General features: G+C 40.6%; 1 protein-coding gene across 5 annotated transcripts in view; it reads left to right on the top strand.

Annotated features, from left to right (window-relative positions):
* camsap2a (calmodulin regulated spectrin-associated protein family, member 2a) overlaps positions 1–16,031 on the top strand; it is a 249,257-nt gene that overhangs the window by 144,740 nt on the left and 88,486 nt on the right. For 3 of the 5 annotated variants that reach the window (XM_085968308.1, XM_085968328.1, XM_085968347.1), the window contains exons 4-5: positions 7,096–7,179; positions 11,825–11,857. In XM_085968308.1, the coding sequence (XP_085824434.1) occupies positions 7,096–7,179; positions 11,825–11,857 (117 nt within the window). The remainder of the gene's footprint in view (positions 1–7,095; positions 7,180–11,824; positions 11,858–16,031) is intronic. The other 2 variants (XM_085968318.1, XM_085968338.1) reach the window with 1 other exon arrangement.

Genomic DNA, 16,031 nt, shown 5'->3' with positions numbered 1-16,031 from the left:
CACTACCTGCTACCAGCACGATTTGCTGGAACACCTTGACTGGGGAGCCAAGCCCAGCTCTCCACAGCCTCTCCTGCAACTCTCCGAACTCCGATGGATCCTTGGGCGGTTGCCCGCGGTTGACGCCCATTGCTCGACTTCGACCTCCAAGAGCTTCTTCTCGGAAAGATCCCCGTGAGGTGATGCAGTACTGCAGGTGAGTTCGAACCTGTTCGTCGCCAGTGTAGTGTCCGAGTATCAATAATACACGGACTGCAGGAGAACGGTGGTAACAGGTGTTTACTGAACAGAGGGTAACTTAAGACTGAAGTACAGAAGCCTGCTATGGCTTTATATACAGGGGTGGTCACTGCCGGCACTGCAGTATAGAGTCAGTTCTTCTCTTAAAGGTACATACACAACAGTTGTGATTGCACAATAGATTTGTATAATTGACAGCTATAAAATAGAAATATTCTAATTATCAACAAAATGCATGTGGTAATTGCAGTTTACAAAATGTAACTTTTTTAAATGAGGAAAGATACTCTCGAGTTCCTCTGTGTAAAACTGTCTCTGTCTGACAGCAGTTAGCAATTAGAACGTTTACATTTTCTGTCGACATAAACAGCTAATAATCAGGTGAAATAATGAAAGGCTGTCTACTTAAAAATCAACTTTATTTGAACTCCGTTACACCAGGGAAAAAGACCTGTCTGAGTTTAATGCACAAGTTTATAAAACACACACCAAACCAGCTACAGCAGCGGTGTAATCCGTGGTCTGTCTTTTCTCTTTCTTTCTCTCTCTCTCTCTCTCTGTCTGTTTATTTCTTCCTCCCCGTCTTTCCTATCAATGCTAACTCCCTCTAGAATTGGCCATATAGGGGCTAAAACTGTGGCCTAGAAACATCTAAAAACCAAAGAAAAATATTCCAGCAGTACCGCTGACTGGTCCTGATGCAACCTGGCAACTTTGATGCACTTGATCGGACTGCACAACCCAAATTCAGCTCAGAGTCACCGGTCTGGGGAGAAATGTCACGCCCAGGCCTTTTTGGAGTGACTGAGGCCTTTAAGTAAAACTTTAATTAAGGTATTAAAAGACAATTGATAAATGTTACCATGTTATTTTGAGTTTTGATTTGGTTTAAATCCTTATTTTGGACATTAGAAATTTCAGTCAATGAACAAAGAAGACATATGAAAACAAAATCAGAAAGCATTTTGAGTGATTTGTGGAAACCAGGTGGCAAAATTGTGAAATCGGGGCGACAGGTTTACATGGACAATACCCATTATAAATGTGGACAAAGCAGACACAAACAACAGGCAATCAAGTTGTGCAAATAGAAAGTGTGCACACAAGTATATGTAGAGACTTGCATTATGATTTTTTAAAATTGTAGTAGTATTTATTGCACAAGTACTTGAAGATTGCATTGCCTTATCATAGAAATTTACAGCACAGAAGGAGGTCATTCAGCCCATCACACCCATGCCAGCTCTCTAAAAGAGTTATCCACTCAGTCCCACTCCCCTGTCCTTTCCCCACACATTTTTAATTTTTTGCTTTAACAGTGGCAATGAAAAGCCTTGCAATGTCAGAATTACAGCATTTAAGACATTTCAATATTAATAGAGATCTTTCTGTGTTGTTAGTAACCTGCCTGAATCAGTAGATGGTCAGGAGCTGATTCATTGATATTCACAAAGGGACTTAACTGGTATCCATGCTGCGTCATGTTTTGTTGGAAATAGTTTTACACACTAGATGTCAAGCCTTCATTTCATTTAGTTAGACAGACACTGGAATACCAATAAAACTGAATAACTGCGTACCTTAAAAATTAAACACGGCACATAATTCTTTTAGCAAAGCAGTATCAAGGTTAGGATCCCTCCCTCTTATTCATGCAGTGGATGACTGAAGAATTGTGATTATAGCAACAATTGGATTCTTGCAGCAGCCTAGCAGTGATAGCACTGCAGTTCTCAAGAATCTAATCTAACTACGGGGAGAATAACTTCTGTTCGTCTACTTCACTGTTGTAAACAACAACAACAACTTGTATTTATATAGCGCTTTTAACACAGTAAAACATACCAAGGCATTTCACAGGAGTGTTATAAAACAAAATTTGACACCAAGCCACACAAGGAGAAATTAGGGCAGATGACCAAAAGCTTGGGCAAGGAGATAGGTTTTAAAGAGCATCTTAAAGGAGGAAAAAGAGACGGAGAGGTTTAGGGAGGGAATTCCAGAGCTTGGGGCCTAGGCAGCTGAAGGCACAGCCACCAATGGTTGAGCGATTAAAATCAGGGATGCCCAAGAGGCCAGAATTAGAGGAGCGCAGCTATCTTGCAGGGGGGGGCAACTTGTCCAGGACAAGTGGAAGGAAGGAGAGGCCTTGCACCTTCAGGCAGTAATTGGCTCAGAAGCATAAATGTACACTCGATCACAGAACAGCAGCATAGAAACATAGAAGATAGGAGCAGGAGTAGGCCATTCAGCCCCTCGAGCCTGCGCCGCCATTTAATGAGATCATGGCTGATCATCCAAATTCAGTACCCTGTCCCTGCTTTCTCCCCATATCCCTTTAGCCTTAAGAAATATATCTAACTCCTTCTTGAATATATTTAATGAATTGGCCTCAACTGCCTTTTGTGATAGAGAATTCCACAGGTTCACCACTCTCTGGGTGAAGAAATTCCTCCTCATCTCTGTCCTAAGTGGCTTACCCCTTATCTTTAGTCTGTGACCCCTGGTTCTGGACACCCCGCCATCGGGAACATCCTTCCTGCACCTAGTCTTTCTAGTCCTGTTAGAATTTTATAAGTTTCAATGAAATCCCCTCTCATTCTTCTAAACTTCAGTGAATATAAGCCTAATCGCCCCAATCTCTCCTCATACGTCATTCCTGCCATCCCAGATATCAGTCTGGTAAATCTTCGCTGCACTCCCTCTATGGCAAGAACATCCTTCCTCAGATAAGGCGACCAAAACTGCACACAATACTCAAGGTGTGGTCTTACCAAGGCCCTGTACAACTGCAGCAAGACATCTTTGCTCCTGTACTCGAATCCTCTCGCTATGAAGGCCAACATACCATTCGCCTTCTTAACCGCCTGCTGCACCTGCATGATTACCTTCAGTGACTGGTGCACAAGGACACCCAGGTCTCATTGCACTTCCCCTTCTCCCAATCTATTGTCATTCAGATAATCTGCCTTCCTGTTTTTGCCACCAAAGTGGATAACCTCGCATTTATCCACATTATACTGCATCTGCCATGCATCTGCCCAATCACCCAACCGGTCCAAATCATACTGGAGTTCCTCGGCATCCTCCTCACAGCACACACGCCCACCCAGCTTTGTATCATCTGCAAACTTGGAGATATTACATCTAGTTCCCTCGTCTAGATCATTAATATATATTGTGAATAGCTGGGGTCCTAGCACCGATCCCTGCGGTACCCCACTAGTCATTGCCTGCCACTCAGAGAAAGACCCGTTTATCCCAACTCTTTGCTTCCTGTCTGCCAACCAGTTCTCTATCCAAGTCAGTACCTTACCCCCAATCCCATGCGCTTTTAACTTTGCACGCTAATCTCTTTTGCGGGACTTTATCGAAAGCCTTCTGAAAGTCCAAATACACCACATCCACTGGTTCTCCCTTATCTATTCTACCAGTTACATCCTCAAAAAATTCCAGTAGATTAGTTAAGCACGATTTACCTTTTGTAAATCCATGTTGACTTTGTCCGATCCTGTCACTGTTTTCCAAGTGCTCTGCTATTACATCTTTTATAATGGACTCTAGCATTTTCCCCACTACCGATGTAATTCCCCGTTTTCTCTCTACCACCTTTTTTTAATAGTGGGGTTACATTAGCTACCCTCCAATCCATGGGAACTGTGCCAGAGTCTATAGAATTTTGGAAGATGACTAGCAATGCATCTACTATTTCTAGGGCCACTTCCTTAAGTACCCTAGGATGTAGATTATCAGGCCCTGGGGATTTATCGGCCTTCGATCCCGTCAATTTCCCCAACACCATTTCCCTACAAATACTGATTTCATTTAGTTCCTCCCTCTCATTAGACCCTATGTTCCCCGACATCTCTGGGAGGTTATTTGTGTCCTCCTTTGTGAAGACAGAACCAAAGTATGTATTTAATTGGTCAGCTGTTTCTTTGTTCCCCATTATAAATTCCCCTGATTCTGACTGCAAGGGACCAACGCTTGACTTCACCAATCTTTTTCTCTTCACATATCTATAGAAGCTTTTACAGTCAGTTTTTATGTTCCCTGCAAGCTTACTCTCATACTCTATTTTCCCCCTCTTAATTAATCCTTTTGTCCTTCTTTGCTGAATCCTAAACTGCTCCCAATCCTCAGGTTTGCTGCTTTTTCTGACCAATTTATATGTCCTCTCCTTGGATCTTATGCTATCCCTAATTTCCCTTATTAGCATGTTCCTAGAAGTGCACCATTTCCAAAGAGAGCCTCCTAATTCTGGTTTGGTTGTCTGAGAAAGCTGGGTAATTGAACTCATCAATGTAATTATGTCAAACAGATGGCAGCGAGGTTGACCAAGAAAGAAAGAAAGAACTATATAGCGCTTTTCACAACCTCAGGACATCCCAAAGCACTTCACAGTCAATTAAGTACTTTTGAAATGTAGCCACTGTTGTAACGTAAGAAACACGACAGCCAATTTGTGAACAGCCAACTTCCACAAACAGCAATGTGATAATGACTGGAAAATCTGTTTTAGTGATGTTGGTTGAGGGATAAATATTGTGACATTAAATAAATTTAAAACGGAGATAGACAGTTTCCTAGCTGATAAGGGAATTAGGGGTTACGGGGAGCGGGCAGGGACGTGGACGTGAGTCTAAGTTCGGATCAACCATGATCCTATTGAATGGCGGAGCAGGCCCGAGGGGCCGTATGGCCTACTCCTGCTCCTACTTCTTATGTTCTTATGGCCAGGACACCAGGGAGAAATCCTCTGCTCTTCTTCGAAACTGTGCTATGGGATCTTTTGACGTCCACTTGAGGGGGTAGACGGGACCTTGGTTTAACGTCTCATCCGAAAGACACTTAATACGTTCAGTGTGAGTCTAACTAATGTTAGTTATGTGCCATACACACATCAAAATTGACCTGGATGCGAACAAAGATCAATGGTGTTATGGCCTTTTGTAGGAGTGAGGTGCGATCTGGCAGAGCTGAATTCCAATTTATCTTCAGTTTATCACTGAGGTTCAGCAATGCCTGTTTATTGTGGTACCAATTCCAGGTCACCTTGCTCCAGGAAACCCTAGTCTTACTGGATTCTGCAGTCTCCTTAACTCTTCTGCAATGAAGCTCATTACTACACTAGTGTTGGTTTAGATTATATGCTTAAATCCTGGAGTAGGATTTGAACCTTCCACTTTCTGACTGAAGGCAAGAGATCTACCAATGGAGCCAAGCTGTAAATTGCGTTGGTGCTAAACCTAAGCATTGAGATAGTTTGGCATTTTGGAAGTCTGATTCCCAAATGTAGGCCCAACTGTATTAAAGAGACATCCAGAAAATAAATTTTAAAAAAGCACTATTGTGATTAAATTATCTTTTCAATTGAAGGCCAGATTGTTTAGACAGGGTCTGAGCATCAAATAACTCAAGTTTGAAAGAAAAATATCTGCCAAATTGGATTGTACCATTTTATTTTATATCAAATATCTTTGTACCTCTTTAGGAAAGCTTTGAATTCAGCACTTGGCACACACAAGGCTGTGTTTCTGGTGCTGAACTTCACAGTTAGGGTTTCAGAACTACTAACACTAAAGTTTCCATTGCATTATGATTAATAACCAGAGTCCTTTAAGTGCAATTTTCAAAAACACTGCAACAAGCCTTACCTTATTGTCCTTTCACTTCGGTGACCTTAATTCAGATCTTCGTCTTACTAATGGAATAAAAGTTGCTCCATTAATTGGCTGTAAGGGTTGCATGCGCACTGAGTTTGGGCAGCCTTAGCCCAGTCCCTATTAGATGTGAGTTCACAGCACTAAACTGACAATCTCACTCCAAGAATCTGCAGAGAATTTGCACGGCGACAGAAATGTCATATGGATACACTGGGGTGATCTTCTCGGGTAGATTATTAGGTACATTATTGGGGCAGAGTCAAGGCAGCTTTACTCTGTATCTAATCACTCTAACTGAACAGGGCTTACTGGCTGCTGACATTTAAAATTAAATATAAATTAAAATTTTGAGTATGTTTTGGGGGCGGTTAGAGAATCTCCAGTAGTTCCTAGAGCTCGGGTAATATCCAGAAATTTGGTCAGACAGCTGAAACATGCTGCTAATCATCTGACATAGGCTGACTCCATACAAGCACCCCACGCTTATCACTACATACACGTGACTGATATTTGGACATTTTAGGAGGAAGGTTTTGCTGTTAGTGGTAGGCCACAGTAATAATACCGAGGCACTGAAGGTAGTCAGTAGTTCCATTCCCTTTTGAGTATCATGTATTTGTAGTGGATATGGTTTGGTCACAGTGATTTGGAAAAGTTAATGGCCTCTTTCTAACATACAAACTGCTGCAGACTTTCACAGATTAGTTTCATGCATCAACATCAATGTTTTCAATATTTTTAACCACCTTTGTTCAAACTACGAATGCGCTGATTGAAATGTTTACCATTGAATATATATTTTAGGTACATTATTAACAAAACTGGACATCAAAATGTATGAAAATGAATTATTTTTCTCTCTTTCTTTCTCTCCATCTCTCTCCCTCTTCCTCCCTCCTTCCTACGTTACTTCCTTCTCGTATTGGCCCAGAAATGTAGGTGCTGAATTAGTAAATCTCCACAAATCAGGTCCTGTAACATGTACTGTACAATTACAGTTATCAGTTCAGTTTCTCTGTATCTATTGCACTCACTTGCATGTAACCATTCACTTCACATTATGATATTTTAAATCATCATCTAACCACTGGTCAATAATGTGAATGATTTGAATTTTAAAATGAAGGGAGAAAAAGCCATACTTGCATTGGATAACAATCTTTAAACTTGTGTTTCATCACTGATTCAGGTAAACGAACATTTAAAAGAAATAGTCGGCCAGGAGCAGAAGCTAAGGCAGCCACAAGGGCCAGAAACACCCGGAAGTCAAAGGGTAGGAACTCAGAAATTGAAATTCTGTTAAATTTGTTTCATTTCTTAAGGATAACCGCAATATTCAAGTGTAAAAAAAAATACACGTTTTCAACATAATGCTTTCTACCCCACAGGACGTGTCAGCTCCTTTGCTAGTCAAGTAATAATGTGAATATTTATTTTTCACTTATAAATCAATATCAAGTAAATCTTGCATGTTTCTGGCAGGGAAAAAAACAGTATGCTGAGCTCCATAAAATGCTTTCAGGTTCCATGGACCTTTTTCATATAAACAATATGGGTGATGTGGTGGCAAGCTAGCTACCAAATTCGAAAGTAAAATTCTTTGCGACTGAATCAGCAGTAACTCCATGTTACTAAATAACAAGAAATGCTTTCATATTTTATTAAACGAAGCCTAAAATGTCATCAGTGGAATGCAGGAAATTTAGCTTGCTTAAAAGGAATGATTTGAGTTATTGGAGTTTTTGGCTAGGTTCTGATAGATTTAATGTTGTGGACCCTATTGTTGGTAGTAAGCAGTTACCATTATCACAGCAGTTGTTCTACATGCCCGTCCATAACCCCATTATTTTAATGTTTCAACATTTCATGGAGGTGTCTCATGAATTTTTTTGTACCAGTTCAGAAACCCAGTGTAACAGTTCCTGCTTTACAGCATCTTGGGGCTCTTATTAAGTAGTCAGCTGGTGCAAGGCCTCAGTTTTGTTGTGCCAATAGATAAAAGACATATTTTCAGAACCAATATCTAATGGCAGTTAGCAATGGCTCAAACATGCACTGGTGAGGAATGGCTCTCGCTGTTGTGCCCAGAAAATATTTCACTATCCAGTAACTGCAATGCTGTACAACACCCGTTGATTCACATTCTCAAGAAATCAGAGAGCCCTGAAACCAGTTTTTAACCATTCAAAAGGCATGAGTGAAGATTGACATGGCTACATCATTGATGCACCTTGATCAATTTTGGATGTGTAAAAAATGTCATAAAGGAAGCACAACAATCAAACCTGCAAGTGTGAAAGAATCCAGTGCAGCCACTACTAAACTCCGAGTATAAAAGGCAACTTAGCTATTCACCTTTGGAAGCAGAATGTGTTTTCGCCCCTTCACCGAGGCCTAAATTCAGTAAATGGGTTGGATTTGGAAAGTACAGTTATGCCTGGAATATGTACTGGTGACCAGTTGTCAAACTCATTAAATTTTTACCAAGAATGATGATTAATAACGGAAGATTTCATATTTACGATAGTGTGTGTCACACTGACATGTCCTAGGGGCAGATGACAAATATAGCTGTACCTGTTTTTTGCTTGTCCCAGGCAGGTAGATGAGTTGTTATTTCTGTCTTTAACTACGTGTATTGTGTCTGACATCACCATCTACTGACAGAAAAGATAGATGATCTAGGCTGTTGGTGTAGAATTGCATCCTGCATTGTCTGCTTACACCATGCAGTTTCTGTAGCTATTTTACTAGAGTGTGAGCCATTCTGAAATTAAATTATGCACAGCTGTTTTAATAGTTAATTTGCTCCAATTTGTATTATGCCAAATTGAATTTGTGACACTGCTCTTTCCAGTCAGCAGTTGCCAAGAATTAAGTCTGCACTAGGTGTGGCTAATTTAATAGAAGGTACAATTGGCCATAATTTGCTCCACGAATCAACTAAGATTGTGTAATCTGATGTTAATCAGCCACATTGCATCTGAACGGAAAAGCAAAGCAGTTGGTAACTTCATAGTACTATGAGATTTAAGGCAGAATCTTGTATCTCTTGCATGTCTCTCACACTTTAGACATCACCCCGCAGAGTGTCAAATGTATTGAAAAAGGAAGCCAGTCATTTCCTGGTGTTTTCTCTGACCATGATAGTTTGGTCTCTTCCCAGTTAAGACTAATGGCTGAATGTATTTTCCATAGGTTAAGATCTGCTCGTAAATCCCCAAATCCTGGGATTTACAAGTAGCTGCCAACTTATAGAAAATTCCCTCAGCAATCAAAATTGTAATAGGGCTCAAGATGTGCCTTCTTAAATCACCTTGCACAATGGTACACCATGTAACGGGCCAGGTCAAGCAGAGTTCCAGGTTAGCAGCTAAAACATGACAGCCATGTTTCAGACTCGGATGACCCATGAGCAGCACAAAGGGAGATCAAATATTAATCTTAAAATGCAGGTTAACGAAGCTAAAATAATTTGTGGAAATTTTAGTAATATAAAGACAAAATTAACAGAAGTTCCCCTTCCAGTTTGATAGCAAACAGTACCTGTAATCTTTCAGTGTGGAGTTGACTTTGAATTTTACAATGCATTTTGATGTCTGAGGAGTAGATTTTAGAAATGCTTTCAATGAATAAATGAAATTTTCTTCACACTCCCAATAAGTTGGTTGCAGCGTTCCCAATGCCTGTGGTTAGTTTTGGATTTACAATGGTTTTTGCACTGCTGAGGCCTGTTTTGTCTCCTTTGAAGTGCTTCCCCCTCCTTTAACTTTGTGGGACAGAGAGAGAGGGACCGAGCGGGAGGGGACCGAGAGGGAGGGGACCGAGAGGGAGGGGACAGAGAGAGAGGGACCGAGCGGGAGGGGACCGAGCGGGAGGGGACAGAGAGGGAGGGACAGAGAGAGAGAGACAGACAGGGGACAGAGAGTGAGGGAGGGTGGGCTGCTGAGACACAAAATCACAGGTACTCCATTATTGTTGAACAGGGCAAGGTGGGTACTCCCGTTGCAGTTTTTTTCCCCCTCACCCTGAGATGTGGTTTAGACAAAAGTCCTTCGAGTGTTTACTTGCAGTTTATTGTTGTTTGCTCAATACTTAAATCAGCTGCTTGAGGAGGCTCAAGTGATTACAAGCGAACTGCCAAGACTGTTCAGGGATTCTGTTCTTTTGCAAACATTATAAACGTTTAAAGAAAATCGTCTAACTGCCGTGAATGACTGAAGACTGTATTTTCTAAAGACCTTGAGTAATCACACCTGGTCTGTATTTATATATTTCACCGGCTTCTTAAGTAACTGCAAGAACTGTTGTCCATGGAAATCCATCACCAACCACCTAACAGCCTGACACTTCTGTTTGAATTTATTGATTGAAAACATTATCATTCAGGAGACAGTCCACAGATGTGTAGTCTCCCTCTCCTGTATCGGGATTTATTGATGCAGGAAATTAGGGTACATCAATTGTACCCAAACTCTTAAAGCACTTGAAACAATGGTTTTAAGTTTATATTGTCCAGAAATGTTGCTGATTGAATAGTTTTCTTGGGTAGGCTGTAGGTGTTGAGATACATGTTGATTTGTAAAGAAAATTGAGTTTAAGTACACGTTTACAGTGTAGCCAAGCAGTGCCCCAACTGTTTACCACTGTATACCTTATATATAATTCTTGTATGTATGAACTGTTACTATCCAGACCAACAGTCTGTGTCTGAGCAGCTGGTCTTCGATGGCTGTCTTTGTTAGCCTATATTCCAAGTCTCTCTCATACATGTGATGCTAGTAATATTGTGACATTGTAGAAACATTACTTGATAGATGTTTGTTACTGTTTTGTCGGTGTGAAATTCCTCTTTGGATTAAAAAGTCGGGGGAATGCCAGTTTTTCTCCACAATTAACACACTGCTCACAACTCTCACATTTCAAAGTCATACCTTCCTGCGATGTCATGAGTAGGTCATTAAATATGGAGAAAAATATATATTCTTCTGTTTTTTATAAAAAGAGAAGTTCCACACTTGGACATTTACACAGCCTTCAAATTTGTAATTTTTCCAGACCATAGCTTTTGCTGTTGAAGCTGTGGTTGCTGAACTGTCCATTAGTTTGGCAGGAAGCAATGCAAAGCAATGCTGACTGTGCACTGTTACCTGCCTTTTCTCCAGCAGCCCTATATCGTGGTTCTTTACATATGCCATCCAACAATTTTTTAAAAATTGGCTTTTGGAAAGGTCTGTAGGTGGGAGATGATGGGAAATGTAGTTATTCTAAGAAACTAAAATGAGCAGTGTCTTTTCAATTTTTTTATATAAGATTTCAAAATGGCTCACTTCACTTTTGTCCTGTATGGCTTCGCTGGACATTGCCTTTACCAGTCAAGCCATCACAGAAGCTCTTACCAATCAAGCCATCACAGAAGCTCTGTCAGTCGGTGAAAAAGAAATATGGGTGCTGTTTGGTTTTGGAAATCTGGAAGGCCACTTACTGCCCAAGTATTTTGTGTGCATCACATTTTCAGTTGTATTCAAGGCAAGGTTGTTGAGACTTTTATGACACAGAGCAGGGAAATGTTTAGATTCCATTTGTAAAAACCCTTGGATATAATTCCAAAACATTTTACAATTCTTAAACTGTGTAACCATTTCTTGCTGCATAGTTCTACTTGTAATCACAGTGCACTGAGAAACAGTAATGCAACTCTTATTTTTAAACTTACAAATAAGACTAATGTAATGGCAAACTCTAATATTTCACAAACTTTTAAGACATTTGTATCTTTTTTCTAAAATACTGCGTTAGTCATCAAGTGAAGGACAGTAAAGGATTTTGAAGTACTGCATGTTGACAAAATTGTGACTTTCTTTTTTTTTCTCATTGCTTCAATCCTTTCTCTCTGCTTGATGCTGCTTCCTCTGAAGTCTCCTACCAAATGGTATTGGAAACTGGTTCCTGTAAGTTAATTCAATGACTAGTGATCCATTGTATTTGTGAATAATTCATTTCATTCTCAATGTTGTAGTGGTAACCTGTGCTGATTAACACTATTATTTTTTTTATTCTGCTGTGATGTAATATCATTTTCTGGCATTAACTCCTCATCTCCACTGTCCATTTATTTAAAGATGTAGCTCACCACCGTTTTTTCCACTCCCATCTGTATGCATCTTTTAGCGTAGAATGTTTTCTTTTGAAGGAGTTGTCTCAGTTTGTCTGAGACATTTTTTAAAAATCATCAAGTTGAAAGTCAACATTGAGTGCATATATTAGTGTGATGAATTGATTGATAATTAGAGGCCGTTCCTACTATAAACTCAACACAGGTGATAATCCATGACTGTTTTAACTGTCGCTAAGACACAGGTAAGATAATAAGAAATTCTGGGAAATGGAATATGTTGCACTTACTCGGATTCCACAATTCAAACTTGGGCCCACAGCATCACAGCTCTGAGCAAAAGTATCATGTCCAAGCTCAGGCTTGTGACAGAGGCTGATACCATTTTGAGCGATTTGTCTGAAAAAGGTAATACAACGTCATCCAATGGCCAGATTGCCAAATTTCAGAGTAACTAGTTTACATGGGACGTTTCCGTTATACACGTGAAGAAGAAAAACTTGCATTTATACAACACCTTTCACATCCTCAGGACATCCCAAAGCCCTTCACAACCAATTAAGTACTATTTAAGTGTAGTCACTGTTCTAATTTGGGTAAAAGTGGCAGCCAATTTGCGCACAACCAGGTCCCACAAACAGTAATGCGATAAATGACTAGATTATCTGTTTTTGGTAATTTTGGCCATGATTCAGGGAGAAGTGCCCAGCTCTTCTTCAAATAGTCTTCTTCAAATCCTGGCACGGACTTGATGGGCCAAATGGCCTCCTTCTGTGCCGTTATGACTCTATGACTCTAGTGCCATGGGATCTTTGGTGCATATCTGAGAAGTCAAATGGAACCTTGGTTTAACATTTAATCCAACAGACAACCAATGTTCCACGTAATTTTTTGGGGGCCGCACGGACCCTTTAACGGGCTGCACAGTCCTTTCAATTTAAAAACCTGGCTCACTGGCTGCGTGGGACCCCCTGGAGCGTTGTGCAGCTGCACTGCTTAAAGGGAACATTGCAGACAACATCTCCAATAGTGCAGCACTCCCTCAATACTTGCACCGAAGTGTCAGCCTAGATTATGTGCCCAAGTCTCTGGACATATTGGGCCACAATTTTCTGTAAGAGTGAATCTAATTGCATCACTGTTGGTTGGTCCTGCCCTTGCCTGTTTAATCTCGACGATATTTTGCGCCACAAGTTGCTGGAAGTGCGAGCTGATCATGTCGCAGCGAAGGAAACCAGGCATCTGCCACCCGAGTGAACAGAGCAAGCAACTGTGTATCTTCTTAACCAATCAGATTGAAGAATTATGAAACTACCAGCGCAAGGACTGAGAAGGAAGTGTAAGTTAAAGTGGGTGAATTCAATGTCAAATCAGGTAGAGAAAAAGAAATATGAGAGGGAAGAAAGATTGGATTAAGGGAGGAAAGAAGAGACAAAGGAAAAGTTTTAAAAATAAATAAAATTCACATTTAAAAAATATCCAACAGCAATTAAAACCTGAAGAAATGAGACTCCACACTTGGAATAGTGAATTGTCAGTTCGATAGAGGTTAATTGGCAGAAATTAACAATTAGCACATGGTTAAAAGAATCTAACAGTTAATCCGGGCTTTATTAACTATGCACAGACTTTAAATGGCTCCAAAACAGGCTTCTTGCGTTACTTCAGACCAGCTCTAACTTTCTGTGGTGAGTTTAGTTTGTGTCGACTGTGCAAGTACAGCAACTTCACGCCATTCCACGCATTTCAATGGCGAGGCAGACAGCGAGTTGCTGTATTTGCAAAGCTACCAGTGGAGCAGCGCATCTCTCAGAGAACCATGAATCTTTGGAATTCTCTTCCCCAGAGAGCTGTGGAGGCTGGGTCATTGAATATATTTAAGGTGGAGATAGACAGATTTTTGAATGATAAGGAAGTCCAGGGTTATGGGGAGCAGGCAGGGAAGTGGAGTTGAGGCCAAGATCAGATCAGCCATGATCTTATTGAATGGCGGAGCAGGCTCGAGGGGCCAAATGACCTACTCCTGCTCCTACGTCTTATGGTCTTATGTCTTATGAACAACAACTTTTGGATTTACGTGTTTAACCGCGCATCTGCCCCTCGCCTGAAGTTGCCGTGCAATTTGCACATAAATAATGGTAAGCGCCGTTAGCTTCGTCGTTATTTTGACAGCAAATTAAGGGTCAATAAATTATGTGGACAGAATACTTTACAATGCAAAAACTTGACACAAAGTGTGATAAAAATGTGACGGCGGAAGTCAAGTTTTGTAGACAGAAAATGTGCACAAACGTAAGATTTGTTTAATAAGATACTAGTTGATTTCCAGGGCAATGCACACGGAGAGTCAAGAACAAATCTAGTCTTCAGGAGATAACAACAGAAAACGCTGGAAAAACTCAGCAGGCCAGGCAGCATCCGTGGAGCGAGAAACAGAGTTGACGTTTCAGGTCGAAGACCTTTCGTCAGAACTGGAAAAAAAGCAGGAAATGGAAAGCAAGTTTAGGGGCTGGGAAAAGGGGAAGGGAATGAAAGAACAAAAGGGAAGGTCAGTGATAGGATAGAAAGCAGGAGAGATTGAGAGATATTAAGAGATATTCAAGGCAAGAGGAAGTGGTAATGGGACAGGTTAAGGAATAAAGGATGGCTCTAGATGAAGTGTGAATTGCACTGGCAGAATGAAAGACAGCTGCCATGTGGGAGGGAAGAAAAAAAGGCCAAACAAAAAGTGTGGATAAAAAATATAAAATATATATATGTGATAGGGGCCGAGGTTATGATCTGAAATTGTTGAACTCTATTTTGAGTCCAGAAGGCTGTAAAGTGCCTAATCGGAAGATGAGGTGCTGTTCCTCGAGCTTACGCTGAGCTTCCGTGGAACAATGCAAGAGGCCGAGGACGGTGAGGTCTGAGTGGGAGTGGAGCGGTGAATTAAAGTGACAGGCCACCGGGAGCTCGGGGTCCCGCAAAGCGGTCACCCAATCTGCGTTCGGTCTCCCCAATGTAGAGGAGACCACATCGTGAGCAGCGAATACAGTATACTAAATTGCAAGAAGTACAAGTAAAACGGTAGTCTTCAGGAGAGGTGGGGTTAGATGGTGGAGGATAATTGGGCCAGTAAACACAGATATAATTTAGGCCCAATTTTAGGATCATACATTCTGTCCTTTATTTTTAAGTTACCATTATTAATTACCGCATCCACATATAGAATGGAAACTGCCTAATAAGATTAGTCACACTATACTTATGCCCTCCCACAAGTAATGCTGCTCCAGGACCTCTACTGGCGGGAGTGTAACAACAGCATGATAAGTTTATGGAGGCGACTTCAAAAATAGTTCACAGGAAGTGCATGCATACATAAAATTTTTAATATATATGGATGGTATCCTGCATTGAAGCACCAGTGTGCTGCTCTACAGAATGTTGGGATTTAGGTTTATGTCTACAGATCTTCGCTGTGCTGAAGTGAGCAGGTGCAAGGGTTACATCAAAATTATGGACAGGAAGGGAGGGAAAACTGGAGGCAGAAAATTGCACAACATAGTGGAGAAAAACAAGGTTTGGGGGAAATGTTTCACTCTTGGCAGTAATGAAATTAACACACCAATGATATTGCATTTCAGACCAATGTAACACGTAAACGTTGCACCACAAGAGACTGTGGGTACCCATATAAGTAGAGTCCCTGGTAAACCTTTTAGTGTAATTGGAAGTGCCAGAAAAGAAACTTCTTACATCTGGTTTCCTGAAAGGAATTGTGCTCGAATTATAAAGTTTTGTAAATTTCCTATTCATGGGCTCATATATTCAGATTTCAATGACCGGTTATATTTTATGCATTATCAACTAATTAATATTATTGGAGGATTTTTTTTATTTGATTCTATCCAGGTTATTTATACGATGAAATAGAGAAACATAATATGGGAAACAATGTTAAAGGGATTGCAGAAATGGTGTCACAAGTTTGGATAACTTTTAAATTATTTAAATTCCTAAAAATC

The sequence above is a fragment of the Somniosus microcephalus genome, chromosome 2 (genome assembly GCF_052327205.1).
Source record: "Somniosus microcephalus isolate GS21.2 chromosome 2, FLI_Smic_1.0, whole genome shotgun sequence".
Taxonomy (NCBI): Eukaryota; Metazoa; Chordata; class Chondrichthyes; order Squaliformes; family Somniosidae; genus Somniosus; species Somniosus microcephalus.
The sequence above is the reverse complement of the archived record's forward strand: the minus strand, read 5'-3'. Positions and strand labels throughout refer to the sequence as shown.